Genomic DNA, 23,039 nt, shown 5'->3' on the forward strand with positions numbered 1-23,039 from the left:
AGGGCTTTAAAAGCTATTACGGAAGCCGCTGAGCTACCCTTGCCTGATGCTGCCTGCTAATGAATGAGCGGACGGACGCTGTATGCGTGTGCGGAACAGAAGTGGACAAGGACTCAAGTGGTCGGCTCAGTCCCTCGGAGCTCGCCTCCCCTCCCAGCGCTCCGCTCTCGCCCGAGACTCGGAAGAAGTCGCGTGGAATCAAAAAAATCTTCGGAATGTGAGTGGGTAGTGTTTTTGCTCACGAGGTCAATACTTTGCGGTCGTTACAAGATATCAGCCGATTATTTTCTCCGATCTTTTGTGCAGTAACAGAACATAATCTTCCATCCGTTAAAATGCCCACTCAGTCACTTCCTCGTTGTGCGTGCCCCGAGCCACTACAGTGGTTAAAGAGCACGCCCGAGGGCGCGGTCCGAAGATTCGCAATGCAGTTATCGTCAACATGATCGGTAGTAGTACCGGGCATGGTCTGTCCATGCTGCACGTTCGGCACATCACAGGAGGTTGGGCGCACTACACATGCATACGCAGCAGGTGAAAATGTGCAAATCCTAAAGTGGATTCGTATTGGAAACACGTTTCACTCTAATCACTCCCTTTAATCTTCCTGCCACATGTTGCGGTTAAAACTTGATCCCTGCCTCTCTTACCACCCGCCCTGCCCCCCACCTCCTCCCTTTAAACACTCTCACCCTCCCCCTTGCTCCCCATCCATCCTTGCCATTTGCTCACCACCTGCTCGTGAAAGGCTGAAGAGGAGCCAGTCGACGAACTTAAACCCCGAGGAGGAGCGCGAGGAGGAGTTCCGAAGAGGGGGTCTGAGAGCCACGGCCGACCCGCGGCTCGGCTGGTCACGTGACCTCCGTGGGGGCTCCAGGTGAAGCGTCTTGGCGCGGGCGATTTTTCCCACAGTTTAATCCAGATTTGTGCGATCTGCTTCATGCCACGAGATAAAAAAATCCTTACGGTTCTCTCGCAGAGCAGTATATCCCATCGTTATAGTTACAGCCCACGGAAGCGGACATCACAGAGCTTCCTCTGAGATCCCTTCAAGTGACCTCTAGCCTGCACAGAGACCATAAGAGTAGTGTCCGTCACATGACTGTCAATCGAATTTTAATTCTCAGAGCTGGAATGTATCCGAATTCATTTCAGAACAAAATGTAATGTGATGGGTTGTATTTGTGCAGTCATTAGTGGCTGGGCTGTGACCATCAACTCCAGTCAACAACCGATTTTAGTTCGAGGCAGCTGCCTGGATTCAACGCTTTGACCTCTTAAGCCACCTGGCGGCCACCTCTTAAAGGGAATTATTTGTATAAGGCTATGCGGGGGCAGGGTCTGCAGCTTTGTAAGCAATTAAAATGAAGCCGACAACAAGTCAACTAATGCACCTTTGTGCATTGTGCAGATTTCCCATGGAGAGGCAATACGCCACTCCCGATTAGTGCGGTTGGCTACGTACGGTGCGAAAGGAGTTCAACATGCATACAAACAATTTAATCTTTACGGAAGCAACCCAAAAACACAAATAACTCTTACCTTTCAGCCATGTTAGCTTAGCCGTGGCCTCCATCACAAGCGATGCTCTTTTGGGGTTTCTTCACGCGAGGTGCAGCCCTCAAAACAAAGTAAACAAAACTATTTTTTATTTTACTAGGTAAGGTCCACTGAGCTATATAGGTCTTCTTCAGAAGCAACCTGGCCACAAATGATAGCTCAACAAAGTGGCTTATCATGTAGAACTTTCTAGCAGCCAAATACTCTAAAAGCATGTTTCTAGGTCTGGAGGAAAATACCAGAGGACCCAGACAAGAATCCACATGACCACGTGGAGAACATGCCAACTGCAGAAATATACGGGCGTCAGAGTCGAGATCGAACCTATGAACTCCTATATACCAGGCGACGAGTTAGTTAACTTTTCGCCACCGTGGTACGCGCTCGCTCACCGGCGGCCGTTTCGTTTTCGTTGCCAGCGACCTGGATGCGCCATTTGCCAAGTGGTCGACGGACCAGGTGTGCAACTGGCTTCACGAGCAGGGCCTGGGCATGTACGTGGGCATGGCGCGCCAGTGGGTCACCTCCGGGCAGACCATGCTCCGCGCCACCGCACACGACCTGGACAAGGTGAGCGCGCCCGCCGACTCGCGCGTCAAGAGTCGCACGTGGCGACGTAGGCGATCTGTCAGCGGCGTAACCTAATTGTAATTGTCGGAACTTTATTGTAATTGTATTATGGTCTAAAAATAGTCTGCCCGAGCTGATTTTACGCTACAGGGAATGTGTTGCTCGATATTGATTTTGTGTTTGTGCAATATTTTCGATTTCTCAAGTGACGCAGTTTTTGCGCTGCTTTCTATTCGCTTCATTGCTGTACTTTATTCGCTTTATCTTGCGTCACTTCGGTCACTCGTGCAAATTTAACTATCCTGTTCTCTTTGAGTTCTAATGTGGGTCGACATTTAAACTCGAATTTTGACAGAATCAAATTGGAATGGCAATATACTCAGCTGAGATGTGCCAAGGTGATATTCGAGTGCACATAAATGGTCATCTGTGCAGCCCAGTTGCCGTCACAGCTAGTGTCCGTTCTGCAGGAGCTGGGCATCAAGCACTCGTTGCACAAGAAGAAGCTGCAGCTGGCCCTGCAGGCAATGGGCTCGGAGGAGGAGAACTCCAAGGGCGAACTCGACTACAACTGGGTCACGCGTGAGTCGCCCGCCCGTCGGCACGAGGAGGCACAGAGCCCTTTGAGGGGGGCAGCCAGCCCTTTGAGGGGGGCAGCCAGCGCTTGAGGGACGTGGCGGAGACTGGGCAGCAGACGTTTGCGTTGTTTTTGCCGTGGCCTGCTGCTAGAAAAGTCCGTTCTCCTATAACGCGGTAGTCGTTGCGTTCCTGAAGAGCCCCGCAATATAGAAAAATCGCATCATAAATAATATGTAATATAAGATAAGGCACAGTCAGTGATAACACATGAGGCATATTAAGGGGGTGAACAAAGAGTCGTGGGTAGCATGTAGAAGCATCCAGCAGCATCCCGCTTTGTGTGATGCTACGCCGAGGCAGCCGTACGACCGCTTATTCCTACTCGCGCGACGTAGTTCCGTTCACTCAGTCACATAATATCCAATTCGCATCCGAGTTATAAACAAAAATGTGTTCCCTAATGCATTCATCGCGGTATATCCAATATGAAAACACAAAGCCTTCTAGGAGAACAGACTATTCCACTGCACACCACGTGTTCTCGCAATTTACATGCAGGCCCATCACGCCGATGACAAAGTGGCTTTGTCGCTTGGTAATTGACTATTAACTGCACAGTAATTAATACCTATTCCAGAGGGGACAGTGCCTGGGTTAAGCTATTTTGAGGAAGGGCACTTGCCTGGGATAAACTGTGGATTCTTCCAACTACTCAAACAGGAACATTTCACACGCCCTGGTGTGGCTCCTGCTTTCCATCATCTGGGGGACGTTGCTGCCATCTGGAATATTTCTCAGCTGTCCAGGAGAGGGCACCTTGGCAATGATTGGACCGCACCCCAAGAAGCGCACCCTCGTTGCGACAGCCTCGTGTCAGGTTGATTCATGGCGACGCTTGCGCTCCCCACTGGGTGGCAGCAGCGCAGAGGTTTTTTTTTCCCGTGGTGGCGATGGAGCGGCGGCTGTTTATGTTGTGGAGCAGTGGGCATAGCGAGAGTTCGATTCCCAGCCACGACCAACATCTGTGACCATTATCTGTACCGGTGTTGCGATTCGCCTGGGTCGACTCGGCCTTAAGTAAGTACCTGGTGCGTTGTGTGAACATAATAACTGGGGAGACAAAGGTGGCTGGGCATGGTGTTGGCCACGCCCCCTTCGTGAGCCTTGATGGCTTTAATCGGTACGACTGCACAGGTTTTCACGGTTGCCCTGTACAGCTCTCCGATGGATTTTCGGATCGTGCCGCTCGCTGTTCGGCGCGGTAGCTGTCGTTTCACTGCACGTGCTGGGAGCTGCTTCAGTTAAATTCCTGAAGAATGTCCCAACACGTGAAGTGAAACATTGGGCATTGTGCTGAACAATAATACGCAGTCCGTTGCTCGCGAACAGCACGAGCCCCGACTGTGTGAATAGCTCGGCGAGGGGGGATGTTTGTTTGATGTCTCCGTGCCCCTGCAGGGTGGCTGGATGACATCGGCTTGCCACAGTACAAGGACCAGTTTAACGAGGGGCGAGTGGACGGGCGCATGCTGCACTACCTGACGGTGGTAAGGGGTCCGTGCAGACAGCGGGGACCACGCACGCCTGCGTTCGACCTTCAATGGCTGTGCACCTACAAGACTGTGTTGGCTAAAACCATTTGGGAGTAATCTAAAAAGCCGTAGATAATAAAGGCATTGTGTATTAATGTTTACTAGACTGACTGTGATTGTGTACACTTTTTTGATAAAGGAATCCGAGAAGTTTGCTCCGGCTAACCAACTCTCAAGTCGGAATTGAAACTTTTTTACGAATATTTCTCGTCGTTGCTGGGATTTCCTTTTCTTTCCTTTACTCTAAATCTTTTATTTTTGTTCTTAACCTATGACGAAAGGTGACGTTTAGCCGTTCCATATTATGGATAGCTTAAATGCCACTGTGTGCTTGATTATGCATCAGCAACTTCTTCGTTTGACAGACAGTCTCAGCCCCCTTGAACTTGGAGAGGTTTATACAAACACAGGTAATTTCTAGAAAGGTCGTGGACGATGGCTGGCCTGGAGGTCATCGATTATGTACCAGATCTCTGTTGCTGTTCACTTTTCTTATTCTCTACATTCTTTCTCTCCGAATCTCGCTTGCCTGGCCACAGAGACTCTCAAGGTAATAGTCGCTTGCTTCTCCCACTTCCTGTATTTAATCGCCACGTGCAGCTCTTTGTCTGTGGTTGTTGTATTTGGATGTTTGAAGAAATAAATATCGACAGACCATACTTGGCAACGTATCACCGAAGATAAGCAGGTTTTAAGCCTGAATATTACTTGTGTGGGCGACCATCAAGTATCCGAGGCTGTCTTTGGCAGCTGCGGGGCTACAAGGTGGGCAGTAGAGGGCAGCGCAGCAACATTACTTGGCGTGTAATATGCTCCTTCGTGCTGCGCTCCCCGTGTTACACCAGCTGGCAGTGACCAGCGTGGTAACATGCGGTCAAATTACCCCCACGGTCCGCACAGAATGCGGAGACCGTCATCCAGCAGAGTGGACTGGCAAAAGGGCCGTACATGTACTTGCCAACATAAACTATGGAATGAAAGCGGAGTAAAACATCTGAGATTGTGGGGTTTTTACGCAAAATATTAAACGGAGGCACGATTCGTGCGTTTACATTTTTTTTTCGCTTGCTGATTTTCTCCCTCTGCAACCCGTCCCTCCCACCTCTCCACCACTGCCCGCACACGCGTCCACCCAGGACGACCTCCTGTCACTGAAGGTGACGAGCCTGCTCCACCACCTGAGCTACAAGCGCGCCATCCAGGTGCTGCGCATGAACAAGTTCCACCCCAACTGCCTGCGCCGACGGCCCTCCGACGAGGTCAGAGGTTAAACCCCCAAGGGGCCCTTTTGTTATTTCATCTGGAGTAATATTTAGCAGGTTGTGCGTTGGTACAGTGGTAGCCGCACCACGCGATGAGCTTTGTGACCGAGTTCGATTTCCGGCCACGGCTAACGTCGTTGGCCGTGAACAGTGCGGTGAATAACGATCAAACATCCGTCCTGCCCGCCATGGCATAGAGGAGAAGCCTTCATCCAGCGGTGAATTGATAGAGGCTGTAAGGAGTGTGTGTGTGTATCTAAATACCGCAGTGATAGCCAATGGAGGGAATGCGTCTGAGAGCACGTCCACCACAGAGACGGAGCAATTAGATCGGTGCGTGCGCAGATGCTACGTGGACTGAGAGATAGTGACGGAGTGAGGAGGATATCATCTAGCAGTGGATTGACAATGGCTGATGATAAACAACCACGGAAAGCTTTGCAGCTGGCAGGGTTCAAAGCAGATGGCCTCCATTGTATCATTGTGGTTCTTGTGTTTTAATGTTGCTGCATTATAATGAGAGCATTCTCTTTGTGATTAGTAACTCGGGTGAAGGTTGTTTTCATCAATATCATTGGGTTATTGTTCAATTCGGGTATTCATTTGTTTACTAATACAGCAATTGTGGATTATACATAATTATTGTTATTGTTAAGTCTCACGTGGACCTCCATGTTTGTCGTTTACTCGCGTGGGTGTGTGCGTGCGAGCAGGGGAACGTGACGCCTGCCGAGGTGACGCAGTGGACGAACCACCGTGTGATGGAGTGGCTCCGCTCGGCCGACCTGGCAGAGTACGCGCCCAACCTGCGTGGCAGCGGCGTGCACGGCGGGCTGCTGGTAAGCCGAGCAGCACCAGTGTGGTGCTAGCTCTGCACCAGCGCTGCGCCGGCGCGGCATTCGTGCGGCGCCGGCGTGGCACCATTGCTGCGCTGGCGCTGCTCCAGCGCTGCTCCAGCGCGCCCGTTGCGCGTTCCACCCGTACAGCCATGTCCGTTTACGCGTCAGCACAATGATCACCCCCTACATCTTTTAACGGTTTCTATAACTTCATTTGCGATTCTACTCGACGAGTCGAAAGCGTCATTTGTGCGAGCTGACCAACTCTACAGGGAAATTATTACTTCACATTGATTTGTGTTTTGTGACAATATTTTTGACTTCTCACATTACACAGTTATTGTTTTTCTCTCTCTGATTTCTATTTCCTTCATCGTTGTACTTTTTTTCATTGTTTTGCGTTCGTCATTTTACAAAACCAATGTCGCTCTTTACAATACATCAATCCTGGTTTCTTAAGTTCTCACCTGGTTCATAATAAAGCAATTGTAACATGAGTGATATTTCAGGGACATCAATGTCCATGACTGAGGCACTGAAAATAAATTATTTAACAGGTACTATTGACCACAATAAACTTGAAACATTTGAGCGGTTAGCACGTGCGTGTATAAAAATATGCGATATGTACGTGCTTATATATGAATAAGCGGAAGACCTAAAGTCAGCTGGTGGTGATGATGATGAGACTGTAACAGCAAAATTTTGCAGTTAGGTGTTGACTGTTGACTGCTTGCAGGGTAGAGCAGATGGTAGGAAGCTATGGCGTAAACATCATCGACCGTGAGGACTTCTTCATGTAGATAAATACAGACAAAGAGCGAATAAGAGTTGGAGAATGCACTTTACACCTTGGTGCTTGATAAAAATAAAATGTTAACCATGTTTCCTCATGACCGCTTTTTCAATTAGCATTGTAATAGTTGCTATAGATGAAGAACAGTACGATGAGCATCCGAGTGGGAGTGGCGGCATAGTGGTTAGTATGCCGCGATATGAACACAGCTACTCCCGCACCTCCGATTAGCACAGTGGGCTACATACGGTGCGAAAGAAGTTCAACATACACATATACTGTTTAACACGTAGGCTTTCGCGACCAATATTGTTCATAATCAACGATTTTTGTGTTTAGATCGCGTTATTTATAAATGTGTCGTAACCCTCCACCACCCGACACGGCCAATCAGTAAAAAAAAAAAGTGTCACGTTGACAAAAGACAAATAGTTCACTGCTTTAGCCCACCGGTGTGTTGAAGCGTGAAACCACAACATTTACAATTTGAGTACGACGTTTCGCTGGTAATTGCATCCAGCATCATCGGGCAATTCGGTGGGCTAAAGCAGTGAACTATTTGTCTTTTGTCAACGTGACACTTTTTTTTTTACTGATTGGCCGTGTCGGGTGGTGGAGGGTTACGACACATTTATAAATAACGCGATCTAAACCCAAAAATCGTTGATTATGAATACACATATACTTCCGCGTACATTTAGAAATTCAGAACTCCACAACCACCCGGCGCATGCGAGCCTAGAGAATGGACTGTAATGTCTCGTGGCTCTCGGCCTGTTGAGGATTTTTGCGCGTGGCTGCTCGTGTCGGGAGGTTTTTGACTACCGCCGGTCGACAAGGATATTCGAGGGATCTTCGCGTGCCACGTGCCTCAATAGGTACTGGAGCCACGTTTCACGGTGGAGACCCTGGCCCTGCTGCTCAACATCCCGCCCAACAAGACGCTGCTACGACGCCACTTGGCCACGCACTTCGACCTCCTGGTCGGACCCGACTCTCGCCGCCATAAGCAGGAGGCGCTTGAGGTGCCCAACCACATACCGCTGACCACCACGGCCAAGGTGAAGGTGAGCCGTCGTTATTGTCCATGCCATCGTAATGCATCAGCTCCTACGGTGGTGGTCTTTGATGACTTGTGGTGTAAGACCGGTGACGTAATATAGTACAGCGACAGACGTGGGCAAGAAGGAAGAAAGAAGGAAGGAAGGGTGTGTGAAAGGACAGAGATTAAAATGCTGAGATAATCATATGTTTTGTATTTATATGGCACTTATATGTATCAGCGACTCAAAGCGCTGCGGAGATTCTGGTGCGGGGCAGAAGGGGTAGGGGACCTTATGGTAAGATGGGAGGATGTGGTGAAGATATAAGGACAGTGGATGAGACGGGAGAAGAGACGGAACAGAAGCAGATGGAAAAATCTTTGTATAGAACAGGGGTCGGCAACCAAAATAACAAGAAGAGCCATTTCTTTCCAATTCGGTACAAAATTCAGTATTTCAAGAGCCGCAATGCATCTATGTACATACTGTACATACGTACATATCGTCAAGAAGCAGCCCGCAAAGAGCCGCATGCGGCTCCGGAGCCGTAGGTTGCCGACCCCTGGTATAGAAGAAGAACATCTCTAGTTTAGGCAACTGGGCGATCGCCAACGCACGTGTTTACTACACCTTGTACGTCTCGCCCTGTTATCCATGCCAGCCCAAGAAGCTTCCTCTGGGGATCTCGGGATTCGGCTCTCTGAGGCGACGGAAGCAAGAGGACGCAGAGGACTACGTGTGCCCCATGGAGCTCTGCCGGCCCGGTGGCCTGGCCTCCCAGCCAGGCTTCTCCGCCGCCTCCAGTTACCGGATGCAGGCCGGCGGCGGCGGGCGGTCCGGCTTCCAGGACGACGATGACCTCGACCGGCTGGAGCAGGTCGGCACGATAGCTTGAGACGACGACCCCTTGTCCCCTGTGTTTTACTCCGTTGAGCGTCGTCGCTGCCAGCCTTTCCCGAACGGCGGTTCTCGTGACTTTCCCCACTGCGCCTTTCCAGGATTATGGAAATCTGCGTCACGAGGGCCGGAGTTTGAGAAGTGTTGTCCTGTATATTTAATATTTATAGTAAAAGTGCAAAGAACATAAGAATAGATCATCCCCATTACATTTTCATCTCATAAGTTTGTTTAAGAAACCTATAAATGGGTTTCATGAACTGTACAAATGTTTCTGTTCTTTAATAATCACAATTTGGTTTTGACAAAGCCTCTACCGCAGCACCCTCACTTTGAAGTTTGCTGTCGTTGGCGTGGGATGTTGCGGTGTCCTGGGATGGTGCCGATTTTTTCATCCCTGCATGTGCGCACGGCTGTGTGTGTGGTGGCTTTGGTGCTCCCTAGCAGATGGAGGACTCTGAGGGCACCGTGCGCCAGATCGGAGCCTTCTCAGAGGGCATCAACAATCTGACGGTGGGCTTTTATATTGCACAAGTACAGTTCAATCTTGATCACCCACGGTCGGATTATCCGGGTTGCGGATTTACCTAGCGTGCCAATAAATTTATATTTGTTTAAACCGAGTAGATTTTCTCGGTTGTATTGCTGTGTCTCTGGGTCGTGCCGCGCGTTGCTTGGCACTATGTCCAACGTTTTGCTCCATACGCTGGGAGCTTCTAAAGGATGATTTTTTTTCCCTCGAAGCGTTTCTTTCAAAGAAGCTCACAGCCCGTGTTGCGAAACGTTGAACATCGTATCAGATGCACACGCGGTACAACCAGAAAACACATTGGAGAGTCATAGTATCTCCACGTGTGCCACGGTACTCAAACGACTACTGGCACGTCGCCAAGTAAACGGATTACTTAAAGATAACAATATAAAACACGCCATTTGTATGTCTTCACACCCATTCGATGTCACAAATTAACTCAACGAATTTGTCAAGAATATTCTGTGTAGGCAGGCAATCGATATGTTTTTAAGCCTGATTTACATGTGTTTCGCAATATCTGTGATTTTGCTTCATCTGGGTCACCCCTTTTCCCCACCATTGCCCCGGATAATAATCCAGAGTTGACTGTAGATATCGTTTTAACGTTGGAAGTGATCAAAACAAACATTTAGACACAGCATACAACTAATTAGTAAAGCAATGTATTTGGAGCCTTGAACATCATTATTACGTTTAATTTCCTTGGAAAACTGAATCTAATACCGTTACACATGGGTGCGGTGATGCAATTATACGATGAAAAGAGGGCTATTTCACAGATCCGCAGGTATACGTAAACATTACGTGCGACGAGAGAGTGCAACGTGCACGGCATGGCCTTGCCCTTTGCGAGCATTGTGACTGGACTGTGTTCTATTTCCGCTACAGAGCATGCTGTCGGACGATGACATGTTCATGGAGTACGCGTCAACGTCACCCAACGCTCCACACCTGGACAACGAATAATAGCGACACGTTCGTTTTGGAGAGTGATGGGTGTTGGGGAGAGGGGCAATGTTTGATTAATTCATTCAATCAGTGGCTGGGTTTTCTTTACCGGGCGCGTGGGCAATGATTTTAGGAGCCAGACGGAGTGTGATCGCGATGCGTTTCTGAAGCAGCAGTGCCCTGTGTGCGCAGAGATAGAAATAGCTCTGCTGCTGGGGGGCGGGGATCTGCTGTGCGAGCGTGGTGTGGGGGTGCTGCTGCTGCTCTGCATTGTGTCTCAGGTGCAACTCGTTACTGATGAACCACCCACCTCCTTCCCCCTCCTCCACCGTGTTGATGCAATCGTAACGTCGAATGTTAGGGCCACGATAACAACCCATGAATTACCGAAGAGAAAAAAAAACACTTGGCCCACGCTTGCAGCAGGGAGTGAGTTGATTTTTTTTTCTTCCTCCAGCTCTGGCATGAATTAATACTCGTTAAGTTTACACTACACAGCCAAACCTGACTGCGGTTGCCGCTTGCGAAGGGATTGTTTTTAATTGCAATTTTATCGCGTAACGGTGTCGGTGCGCCCTGACTGCTCGTCGCGCTCCGTGCACATCGTCGCCTGGCCACTCATCCTCACTGCTTTGAGACGATTGCGAGGGGTGGTCGAGGCTTGGTCACGCGAGTGCTCAGACCTTACGGCAATGGAGTTGACCTCTGCGTGATGAGGGCAGCGATGGTGAGGGTGGACGCTGGGGTTCTGTCGTCTATTGGTGGGGGGTCACCTTCGGAGCAACGTTTCCAGTTTAGGCGCTGGGTCTTAAAATGGTTAAGGAAACAATTAAATTATACTATTAAACATCCTTTCAGCGACCAACCATGTAAGCACCTCCATATTATCAAAGTTTATATTCTGTACAATAAGCTGTCATTATTGGTAGAGTAATTTACAGTAGATTGCTAAGATATATAAAATAATGTATCCACAAAGATCATATTTTGTGAGTAACCTTGTCAGCCAGGAAAGACAGTGTTACACGTAATATTTCCTTTTTAAAATGTAACTTAAGGGGAGTTCAATGTGTTGTACGTAGCTTGACATTGATGGTACCAAACTCAACAAGTGACTGCTTCTAAGGCCATTTTTGCAGCCTTACAACTTGATATTTTTTTTAATCACTGCAAATATAGTATTTTATTCATCTGCTTTCTGTGGCGTTCTTTTATGCAATATGAAAATATATACTTGTATACAGTTTATTTAAGTGCTTAAAAAGAGATATCTGTGTAACCTTCGCAAATGTACCTAGGTGAGCTTCGTGTCTCTTACAGACCACAACGGAATGAGTTGTGAAGCTTACATAGTTTAACAGTTTAAAACCTGACATTTCAAAAGTAAAAAATAGAGGCCAACGATTATCTATATATGTACAGAAAACACGGGGTGCAATTGTGACACTCTGAACTGTGATTCTCTGTAAAAAAAAAATTCCGAGACAAGTATTTGTCATTATGGTTTAATACGTAATGATATCAGCAGGTACAGAGACCACGTGCCGAACGACGTGGGTTGGCGCAATGTCGGCAAGTGTAGTAACGCGACATTTCTCATCAAAACGTTTGCTTCTGTACGGTTTTTGTAAGACTACCTGGGAACGCAGCAGTCAAATAAGCGTCTGTGTTTCTGTGATCGCTTTTATTTTCGCCCTGATGTTTACGCGCGCGCGCAGCTCGGCACCATGTCCCCTGGGGGTGTTGACAAACTGAAGAGTGAAAACAATTTTCATATTTGCGAGCACTGCCATGTGTGAACATCACTGGGAAATCTGTCCACATTAGCAGCGATGCTTTGCTGTTCATCTCAAGTGTACGGCAAAACACGCACGCTTGCCTACATCTGTAAAGACACGTTATGTTGACTGCAGTGCAGCGGTTAAACACTCCACTCGGCCCACAGTTTTTCGTTTTTCTGTTATGCTATAATTGTGTGGCTCCACGTGTGTGTACTCTCTGCCATGCACGATAGAGTGCCAAGTTGCTGTTTTTGTACGCACACAACACACGGTGAAATCATGAGAATCTTCTGTAGCCTCGGCGAAAATTATAGGTTAGGAATAGCATTTTTTATATATTTAATCGTGCTCTGCTTCTAAGTTTCGTATTCATGTAAGCCATATTCCCAGATATCCTGATGCAATCTTGCTACCAAATAGCATTTTAAAACAGACACAGGATGCATTGACTTGGATGCCCCTGCACTCTCATGTTTTAATGGTGTCCACCTTTTCAAGAGGACGTTTTAAAAAGGACAATTGACTCTGAATGGATTTCACAGGGACATTTGACGCTTGCACATTTGTCTGGCTAATAAATTATGCGTTTGGTTTGTCATATCCGGTAATGGAAGAGTTGACGTTGTGGTCAAAAGGTGGGAATTGCACAGTGGTCATGAGCTATCCCGGCAGTGCGGCTGTAGCCAAGGCCCTTGAGTCCACTGTGCTCAGAGGTGCCGTCTGCTGATGTGTAAACCATCAAGCCAGCTGCGATGGTCACGCGTGTATGCACCTTGTAGCTAATTATGGAGAGACAAACGAAAAAAAATCTATGCAAATTTAACTTTTAAATTAAATGGCTAGGAACGGAATTGCGCAGTGACAGCAGTTGAGTAGAACAAGCGGTTTTACAGTTTTGTGCAAATGCACGCGTGGGCACTGTGCTGTGACATCCCCCTCCGAATATCAACAAATATAAACGACACGAGATTACTTAATGCAGCTAACCAGTAGTCCGTGGGCCAGAGCGGAAATTGGTACCATCTAATTGAGCAAAACTTTAGTCGTATCGATTTGTTTGGATGGCCACTAAGAGTGGATGCGTTGATAACCCCACTCATTTCAAATGGTTATCACGTAATTCGCTGAGTGGCTGCATTCATTTCATGAACCGCTGAAGTGATACCTCCTCAGGTGGGACCGACGGGTTCAATATCTGGTCTGAGCACATGGACTACAGTAGGCCGAGGAGATTGGTACATTTCTTGTTATTTTTTACATTGTATGCAGACGCACCTGTTCACATTTTTACTTTAATTTCACATCTGTAATGCATATATATCGTGGAAGCGACGCGGTGGAGAAGTGGCACACCCATTGTGTGTACTGTGCTGCGAGCCTGGCGACCTAAGTTCCATTCCCAGCAATGTCTCACATCGGTGGAGATTGATATCTGAACTGATCCTGGGCTTGCTCCCTTCACCAACTGGCACTGACCAGCATGGTGAAGTATGGTCAAACAACTGACAACAGCATGGGGAGGCCATCCCGCAGTCGATTGACAATGAACTTGTAAATTACAATTTTGATTTGCATTTTAAGAACGTGCATAAAATGTCACTACATTTTATAGCCAACCTTAACACAGGAGAGAAACGTTTATCCCTGTCATTGTAATTGAAAGTGGCAGGCCCCAGTCTGAATGACACCTGCGTAAATTCCCATTTGTTATAATTTTCTAAAATTGGCAACTGTGGTGCCATCTATTTGTCCCCTTTTTTTAAAAGGCGTCAGCCCTCATTTGGATCTCCGCTTGTCAACTCGTTGAAAAATTTGCAAGTTGGTGCTTGCATGCGCGTCTGTGCCAGTCTTTATACACATGTATTTATTTTTATTCAAAACTGTCACGTTGCTTATTCGCGACGTGCTGTATGTCTTGTATTCTCAAGATGGAGGGTGGTTTTTATTCACTCTCTCACATATACACTTTTAACCATTTCAATAAATACAATCTATATTTCTTACCCAACATGCTGAGTTTTATGTTGAGCCAGAATTGTTTTCTCTTGTTACGGAAATTGCTGCAATCTAGCTGTCGGTGTGATTATCCAAATTGTTTGTGTTTCATTCCACCAGCAAATTATAGTGCCGAGAACTCTGTTTGATTCAACGCGTCAAGCCCACATCACGGGGAAGTGACTCCCAACATTCGGGGCCCTCCGCAGAATGTCTAATGAGCTCGTGTTTGGGTGCAAGAGTGGCACAATGTAGCCCCCTGCATCGCTGGCGTTGCACGACAGAATGTCGTTCAAAGGCTTCTCCACATGGAGCCCTGGGAACACTATCAGCTTGTGACCTCGTGACCTGTACCCTCAGTAACTTTACTATCGTGTCAACCCATCTGCGTCTCGTGTTTCCAAGTGCCCTGCCACAAAGTAGCCACAAACAACAAATTATTCTGTATAAATCGAGTCCAAACTCATGAATAAGACAGCCATGCAACATCTCGACCCAGCAAAAAGACCGTCATATACCTTGCTCCCCTTCAAAGGTTAAAGTATGATTTGTATGTTTCACATATCAGCTGCTGCACGTCATTGTGCCCGACCGCTGATGACATTTTCGTGACAGATTGCATGTTTAGCCCGTCCGCTTGACAGAAGGCAGGATTGGGTGTTTGGACAAACGTGCTTGTATTGTTAAGTCCTTGCTATCCACAATGCCATATCGTCTTTCGCAGTGTTGAGGCGCCCCTAGTGGCAGGCAGTGCATTGAGATTTCGATAGAGGCGCCGGAGGTCAGGCAGGAGACGCCAGAGGGGGCGAAGAGGAACAAGCAGGATTGGGGTAGAGTACATTCGCCAACCAAACACGGCATCTAACCCTAACTCGTCAACCAGCCACTAGCTCCAGCCCTCCCACTCACTACTAGTTTAACCATCATAACTAATCATTCCAGTCACTAGTACTCGCCTTATCCAAAACCCCAACCGACTAACCAATCAGCTGGTAGTAAAGCCCCCATTAACCGAAACCCCCTACCTCTAACCAAGCGGCACTTGGTTAGGACCCATTTCCACTTTTTGTGTTCGCTTCTCGGTGTTGATGTCGGTTTGTTTCGCCTCTTTCCGCTCTGTACGGACATCCTCACCTTCCCTGTCACGCCTCGCCGCCTGATGAGCTCTCTCAGGATGTGCCCTGGTCACCTGTCACCTGCCATGGGTTCCCTTTCCTTCAACGCTTCCACCTGACTCTCCGTGAAAGAATAAAGGGCGCTCCTCATGAACAACACATGGCCTGCGTAGGTGTGTAACTTTAAACGCAGACAGGTCAGATAGTTGGGTGTCAAGTACAAAACCGGGTGAGTTGTCAAATGAGTTCGCATTGTTTGTCTACGACTAGAGGTGCTTGCAAGTGTGGTGTGCAGGTGCGGAGCAGGTGCGGTGTGACCCAATAATTACCTCGGATTTCAAACAACGAGAGCCACCTTCCCAGCGATTGAGCGATGAAATTTGCCACGTGTGCAGGTGCTAGGTGTGTTGACCATCGCAAGGCCATGCGAGATGGCGATGGCTTGGAGAGTCCATTTAGGAGTGGATTGGTCATGGTTGTTGATGATGTTGTGCTGCTGCAAAGCATTACGGGTAAAATTATAAGATAATTCTCTGTCTAAAAAAAGTTATTCAGGTCCATCAGCCTATGGGCCTTCCGGACTTGTTTCACGGCATTTACTGAAGCAGGCAAATTCTAAACAGGTTCGACCATCTCGGTTCAATAAACCGGCCTGACTCCGAATTTTACTGATGAGACCCAAAAGGTTGAAACCGCTGCAAAAGGAGTAGAATAGCCCTGGCTACTCCGTGGTGGTGATCACACAATGGTCTTAGTTCGAATTTAGGTCACACTGGTGTGTTTGAAGAGTGAATCGGACTGAAATGTAAATGTTGTGGATTCGCTCTTCAAACACACCGGTGGGCTAAAGAAGTAACGAATTGGCGTCTTGTTAACGTGACACATGTCTTATTGATTGGCCGTGTCGGGTGGTGAAGGGTTGCGACACATTTATACTAACGTGATCTCACCCAACAACCTTTATTATGGACGTATGGCGTGAACCTGAATTTACCCGGCAAGGACACACTGACACAATCAGTCTTTAATGAGATGGGAACTGCCGTACAGAGTACTGAACACAAACGTCACGTGTTATATTGACGTGTAAACATTGAAAGGATCTTACGTTCACTCTTGTGTCCAGGATGTTTGTGGGAATGTGTAACGCGGTCCAATATTGTGTTAGCCATTACCGTGCCTGGTAGCGAAGTGGATTTCCTGAATGTAGAGAATGTATCCTGATTGAGCCGGCCCGGTGCATTGTAGCAAGGGTTGCCGGTTCACCTGGGGGTTCGTGAGATATATCCCGCTGGCCTGCGAGGCGGCCAGGTAGGTGGCAGTGCGGTAGGTGGGTTCCTCGCCCCGTCTGTTTTGGCCCCTTCTCTGCCTGGTTGATGTTCACCGGATGCTCCGATATCCTCCCGCACTGTGCGAAACCAGGCGGTTTGTATTCACGGAACTGGCCAAGCGTGCCGATGTAGCAGCGGAATCCTCCTGAGAAAGTGTTGAGACTCAACGAGGTCACTGCTCGGCCCCCCCACCCCCCCCGCGGCAGAGTAGCCGCGGGGGGGGGGGGGCATGCAGGCATCCTGCCCGCTGGCAGAGCTTTGCATAATAAGGCCCTTCGGGGGGGCAATTAGCGCACACGGCTGCAGGGAGCCCCCAGTGTGAGACTGTAACTTTGTGGGGGGGGGGGGGGGGGCTGTGAGAATGCCGAGGGGGTGGTGGGTAAACGGCAACCCCGGCGTGAATGCGCCGCGTGTCAACGTCTCCGTGACTCACACGTGTCCATTAGAAGCCCAGCGGGGCACCTCGCTGGGGTAAAGAGTTACCAATTACATGGCCGCTCTGCAGGGCGGTCCGCGGGGAGGGGGTCCAGGAGGAGGAGGAGGTCGAAGAATCGACGGGGACAAGAGGAGACTGCAGAGTGCGTGTCCAGCAGTTGGTGGAGAGGGATACGGTGGATTTTGGCCCCCATTGTCAATTTCCCACCCACACCTTCAAAACACGGCGCCTGAGCCATTCCGGTCCGTGGACCCCGGTGCAGTTGCACCGCCTGCACACTCGGCAGCGACACCGTTGGAACAGGGTGAAGATGAAGGTGTGGAGGGAGAACGGGGAGTGGGAGAGCCAGGAGAGTTGGCAGAGACCGAGAGCGTTGGGAGAGACAGGACGGGTTGACCGGGACAGATAGTTGCAATAGACAAGACATTGATAGTATGGAGATTCTAGGAGAGACAGAGGGCTGGGGAGATACAGGAGAATTCTTGGAGAGTTGGGGAGATACGGGGAGAGTTGTGTGGAGAGTCTGGCATCGTTTCGGAGAGTGGGAGAGTTGTGGAGAGTCTGGGAGAGTTGTGGAGAGGCTGGGAGAGTCTGGAAGAGTTATGGAGAGTGGGATGTTTGTGGAGAGTAGGAGAGGCTGGGAGAGGCTGGAAGAGTTGTGGAGAGTCTTGGAGAGTCTTGGATAATCTGGGAGATTCTGGGAGAGTCTTGGAGAGTCTAATAGAGTCTTGGAGAGTCTTGGATAATCTGGGAGAGTCTGGGAGAGTCTTGGAGAGTCTAATAGAGTCTTGGAGAGTCTTGGATAATCTGGGAGAGTCTGGGAGAGTCTGGAAGAGTGGTAGAGAGGCTGGGAGAGTCTTGGAGAGTCTAATAGAGTCTTGGATAATCTAGGAGAGTCTTGGAGAGTCTAATAGAGTCTTGGAGAGTCTTGGATAATCTAGGAGAGTCTAAGAGAGTCAGAGAGAGTTGTGGGGAGTCTGGGGGAGTCTGGGGGAGTTGTGTGGAGTGTGAGAGTTGTGGAGAGTCAGAGAGTCTGAGAGAGTCAGTGAGAGTTGTAGAGAGTTGTGTGGAGTCTGTGAGAGTCTGAGAGTTGTGTGGAGTCTGTGAGTCGTCCCCGCTGCCCGCCAGGGGGCGCTGTGGCTCTCCCCGCGCCGCGGGTGCAGCCGAGTTGGGTGACGTTGATGGCGGCGGCGTCGGCGGTGGGGGCAGCAGCCGGAGAGAGCGCGCGGTTGTGTGCGAGTCTCGGACGACGGGGCTGGATTCCCAGCCTCAGCTCGGCCACTCCGGTGCAGGAGGACGACGACGAGGAGGAGGAGGTAGTGGTGGTTGACGAGGTGCGAGCACGTGGAGGACAACGACGTGCAGGAGGAGGAGGAGAAAGGAGGAGTGAGACGGAGGAGGCCGCGGCCTCGAGCCCCGGAGTGTCGGAGCGGCCATGGACGACGTGGTGCTGGTCAGCGTGACCGGGGCGAACGGAGAAATCGCCGTGCCCGTCCTCGTCGGCGCCGAGCACATCCACGACCACCACCACCACAGCAGCAGCAGCAACCACCTCAACCAGCACCCGCAGCTGCGGCTTCTCCTCCACTCGCAGCACGAGCAGGAGGCGGGAGACGGCGGCGGCGGCGGCCAGGGCGACGCGGGGCCGCGAGGAGGAGGAGATGACAAAGGCCGCGCCTCGCCCCCGGACCAGGCCGCATTGTCGGCGGGCCCCGCTTTGACGCCGGACCCCGCGGGCTCCCACACAAAGGCGGCCTCCGAGGCGGCCGGGCCCGCGGGGCCTGAACACGACGACGCGGAGAAAGCGTCTGACGGTGACAACATCGTCAACAATAACAACAGCAGCAAGGAGGAGGAGGACGGCAGGAACAGCAGCAGCAGCAACAAAGAGGAGGCCGTGCCCGGCGAGGAGGTTGCACCTCCACCACCACCTCCTCCACCTCCTCCTCTCAATCTCCTGGAGTCTTGCGCTGCCTGTGGCCAGGCCCTGCAGAGGCGGGAGCCCAAGCTGCTGCCATGCCTCCACTCCCTGTGTGCCGTGTGCGTGCCACCGCCGCAGCCGCATATCCCCGTTCCTATGGCGGGGCCGGTCATGAATGGACAGCCTCACCAGCAGCCCCACCACCAGCAGCAGCATCCGCAGCAGCACCCACAACAGCATCCACAGCACCATCAGCAGCAGCAGCATCATCAGCAGCAACAGCAGCAGCCACCTTCGCCTGTGGGGCCCATGTCAGTGCAAGGTGTGTGGGGTCGTGTCAGTGGGGGTCGCATTGGAGGTGATGGTGGTGGACGTGATGGTAGTGGGAGGTGGTGATGGTAATGGTGGAGGTGATGGTAGTGGTGGTGGACGTGATGGTAGTGGGAGGTGGTGATGGTAGTGGTGGAGGTGATGGTAGTGGTGGTGGTGGTGGACGTGATGGTAATGGTGGAGGTGATGGTAATGGTGAAGGTGTTTGTTGTGGTGACATGGTATTTGCACCTGGACGGCAAATGTGTTTGTGTTTACAGGTGTGTGTGGTGTGTTTGTGTTGAGATGTTTCGATTGTCCATGTTGAGCTGTGCATGTGTTTAGGTTGCTATATTCAAGTGTGCTTGGCGTGGGATACTGTATATGTAAAGTATGTTCACATTGGTTTACGTTTTCGGTGTGCAGATGTACAGTGCGTGCAGGTGGGTGTAGGTGTGTATGGTGCACTGTGCACGTGTTGTATGCGAATGATTCTCGTGTGATGATTATTTACACAAGAAAGCCACACTTAGTCCAATTACCTTTTTCAGCATGCTCCTTGCATCTTTTTTTATATTCGGATAATTTAAGCCAGTTAAAATGTTTGGTGTGCATTGCGTTGCGTGTGTGTGATGGTGTTTTCGTCGGTGTACTTTGTGTGTATTTGTCTTTGTGTGCACGAGGTGTTGACTTGCCAGCAAGCGAGCCTTCCACACTTCACTTGACACCCACAGTGTGCACCTAGCCTGGCACAAGCCCCATGGTAACCTCACTGCCACTTGGTGGTGAACAGCACCTGTGCTTGTTCTGGTGTGCAAGTACAAATTGTGTGTACTGTGTCCAGGTGTGTCTATGTATCCAGGTGTGTGTGTGTGTGTGATTATGTGAATGGTGTAAGTGTGCACAGGTGTGTGTGCGTGACGTGTATGTTCAGGTGGTTAAGTATGATGTGTGTGTCCAGGGAGATGTGTGTGTGTGTGTGCACCTTTCTTGACTATGCTTGCCCTGCACTTAACATATGTGTCTTGGTATTGCGCAATAACCCACGCGTACACATGGCCAGGTGAGGCCAGGTAAACACAGGTGAGTGTGCTGCAGGGCTCGCTGGGCTTGTGGCTGCAGGTGATTGTGCTGCAAGGAATTATCGCCAAATCCTCATTCTCCGATCTCTAAGCGGGAAATCCTCTCAGAGTCCATATACTTATCAGGAGGGCATTGTGGTGGAATTTGTGTTAGTTTCTTTATTGAGTCTTTGCGTATGAATGTGAGCATGTGATAGGGTTTACAGAGGCAGGTGAACAAATTGCATAGGTGAGCGTGTGGCAGGTAAACCAGTCTGTAAGAGAGCATTTCGCAGGTCGTTTCGATGCAGGTGATGACCCAAAATGCTTCTGCCAGACCTCTCACCAGCGCCCGTGAAGGCGGCCACATCACCCCATTCCCTGCACTGCCTCCCAATTCAATCCTCGGTGCAATTTAAAGATCGCACTCACTGATGTCTTCAAGATCCTCTATGGACTCGTCCATGCCTATCGCTTGTCTCTCATCTCACTCTCCTCCCCTCCATGCACTCACCTATCTCTCTCCTCCCATTTCACTCCCCTCCCTCTCCCCTCCCTCTCCCCTCATCTCACTCTACTCCTCTCCATGCACTCTTCTACTTCTCCCCTCTCATCTCCGGTTCATCAACCAAGGCTTTAATTTCAATGCCTCCAATTTCAATGCCTCCAGTTGTCCCTTCATTGGGAGGTCGCTCATTCTTCCCTGCTCCCGCTATTGCCTGGAACTCCCTTCCATAATTCATCTGTGCAGTTGATTCCCTGCCCCTGTTTAATTCCAGGCTCAAATTTTACCTTGTATTTGTCTGCGTATCACTGAATGCCTCTTGACAAAATCGAAATTCCCACTGTGTCCGGACCGCTTCTTGAGACGCGGTCGCATGCAGTTGCTAGAAGAATCCACATTCTGTAATGGTGCAGGCCAGTGCGCATGGAGGACTACTGCAGTTGCAAGCGTCCATGCTGCAGGGATGTAGTTGGCGGGAGTGGTGGCGCAGCGGGTAGCGTGCTGCTCCTCCTGGCCTGCTTGTCTGCTGTTTTGGCATCGGCAGTGACAAATCTCTTGGGAGCAAGGACATCACGACCACTCAAACATACAGTGCCACTCAGTCTACCCCCATGGCTTGACCCCAGCACTACTGGGTCCTGGGAAAAAAGTAAAATTTCCATTTGCAAAACTTATATACAATAAGTAATTATAATAAATTCCAGCCTTTCTCAATACACCAGTGGATGATGCCCCCCCCCATGTCATGTTGATCCTGGGGTTTCTTTGACCATACATCACCACGCTGGTCAGTGTGGATTGGTGAAGCAGGACCGCTTGTGACATCTGAAATCACTCGCCCACTGATGTTAGCCGTGGCCAGGAATCAAAATCTGTTTGCCGGTATCATAGCGCAACGCGCTACCCACTGCGCCACAGCTCTGCCTGTATACAGTACTGAAACTATTTAAATGACCAATGTATTTAATCATTGTTAAGGATTTACTCGGGAGGTGACCAAGTCACCCAAAATGAACTCTGTCTCGTCAAAGCTCCAGCTAAGCAGGGTTAAGCTTGAATAGTTTTGGATGGGAGACCAACCATGCACCAACAGGTTGTCTTCGAGACTGGCATGGGGCTACGTGGTGTGCAGCAGTGGAAAGCACAGAAAATCTATTTAGCTGTACTTCTATGCTCCCTGCCGTCACCAGCTCCCGGGCTGACGAACTTGGCGAAGTATGGTCAAATAAACCCTGTGGCCAACATGGTGTGGAGAAACTTTCATCCTGTAGTGGATTTGCTAAAACTCTCTAAGTTAACACTATTTTACAATGACGATGTGACGTGTGTTAAAAACACCCCACTGCTCGTTTTTAACAGCTTTGCCTGGTTGTTGAACAGTGGCTGAGACCTCTGACCCCTGGGACCTCACGGTCCCGAAGGAGCTTAGACCCATCGTGCTCTTTGCCCCGTGACCTTCTCACCTCCTTACCCTGTGCACCATGGGTCCAGTGACCCCTGTGCACCATGGGTCCAGTGACCCCTGACCAGGTCCGCTTTGTCACTGACCTCTGCGCTGGCGTATCACGCCACGGGGTGACTCAAGCCAGCATGCACGCACGTGCTTATTCTGATTCGTGTGGACACGCCTTCCCCCAAGTTATTAATTGCAGCAGCTGTTTACAGTCGGGGAATTCTGCATTGAAACAACAGAACTTTCATTATTACCATTGGCAAGTAAATACTAGAAATGTCAAAACACATAACGGGTAACACGTATATTGTTGCATTCTGTGTGAATAAATCACCTGGAATGTAGAAATATCAGATTTCGTAAGATAAGCAGGTTTGAGCCTCGTTAGCGCTCGGATGGGTGGCCGCCGTGCATCAAAGAGGTGTTAGAGGCCGCTGCGAGGTGACTTTGCGTGTAGCACAGTTGGGCACAGGCAGCAAAATCCGTTGTTGTACCGTACGTCTATGCTTCC

At 49.7% G+C, this 23,039-nt stretch overlaps 2 protein-coding genes across 10 annotated transcripts in view; both read left to right on the forward strand.

The window, feature by feature from the left end:
* PPFIBP1 (PPFIB scaffold protein 1) overlaps positions 1–14,410 on the forward strand; it is a 44,811-nt gene extending 30,401 nt beyond the window's left edge. For 8 of the 9 annotated variants that reach the window (XM_078859323.1, XM_078859326.1, XM_078859328.1 and 5 more), the window contains 11 exons: positions 100–217; positions 749–877; positions 1,980–2,130; positions 2,601–2,712; positions 4,168–4,256; positions 5,438–5,560; positions 6,277–6,402; positions 8,077–8,265; positions 8,903–9,118; positions 9,583–9,651; positions 10,562–14,410. In XM_078859323.1, the coding sequence (XP_078715449.1) occupies positions 100–217; positions 749–877; positions 1,980–2,130; positions 2,601–2,712; positions 4,168–4,256; positions 5,438–5,560; positions 6,277–6,402; positions 8,077–8,265; positions 8,903–9,118; positions 9,583–9,651; positions 10,562–10,639 (1,400 nt within the window). In that variant the 3' untranslated portion in view covers positions 10,640–14,410. The remainder of the gene's footprint in view (positions 1–99; positions 218–748; positions 878–1,979; positions 2,131–2,600; positions 2,713–4,167; positions 4,257–5,437; positions 5,561–6,276; positions 6,403–8,076; positions 8,266–8,902; positions 9,119–9,582; positions 9,652–10,561) is intronic. The other variant, XM_078859324.1, reaches the window with a different exon arrangement.
* Positions 14,411–18,275: 3,865 nt separating this feature from the next.
* LOC144933951 (uncharacterized) overlaps positions 18,276–23,039 on the forward strand; it is a 46,672-nt gene continuing 41,908 nt past the window's right edge. The window contains exon 1 of the mRNA XM_078859301.1: positions 18,276–19,522. Coding sequence (XP_078715427.1) covers positions 18,715–19,522 — 808 coding nt within the window. The 5' untranslated portion in view covers positions 18,276–18,714. The remainder of the gene's footprint in view (positions 19,523–23,039) is intronic.

The sequence above is a fragment of the Lampetra fluviatilis genome, chromosome 8 (genome assembly GCF_964198595.1).
Source record: "Lampetra fluviatilis chromosome 8, kcLamFluv1.1, whole genome shotgun sequence".
Classification (NCBI taxonomy): Eukaryota; Metazoa; Chordata; class Hyperoartia; order Petromyzontiformes; family Petromyzontidae; genus Lampetra; species Lampetra fluviatilis.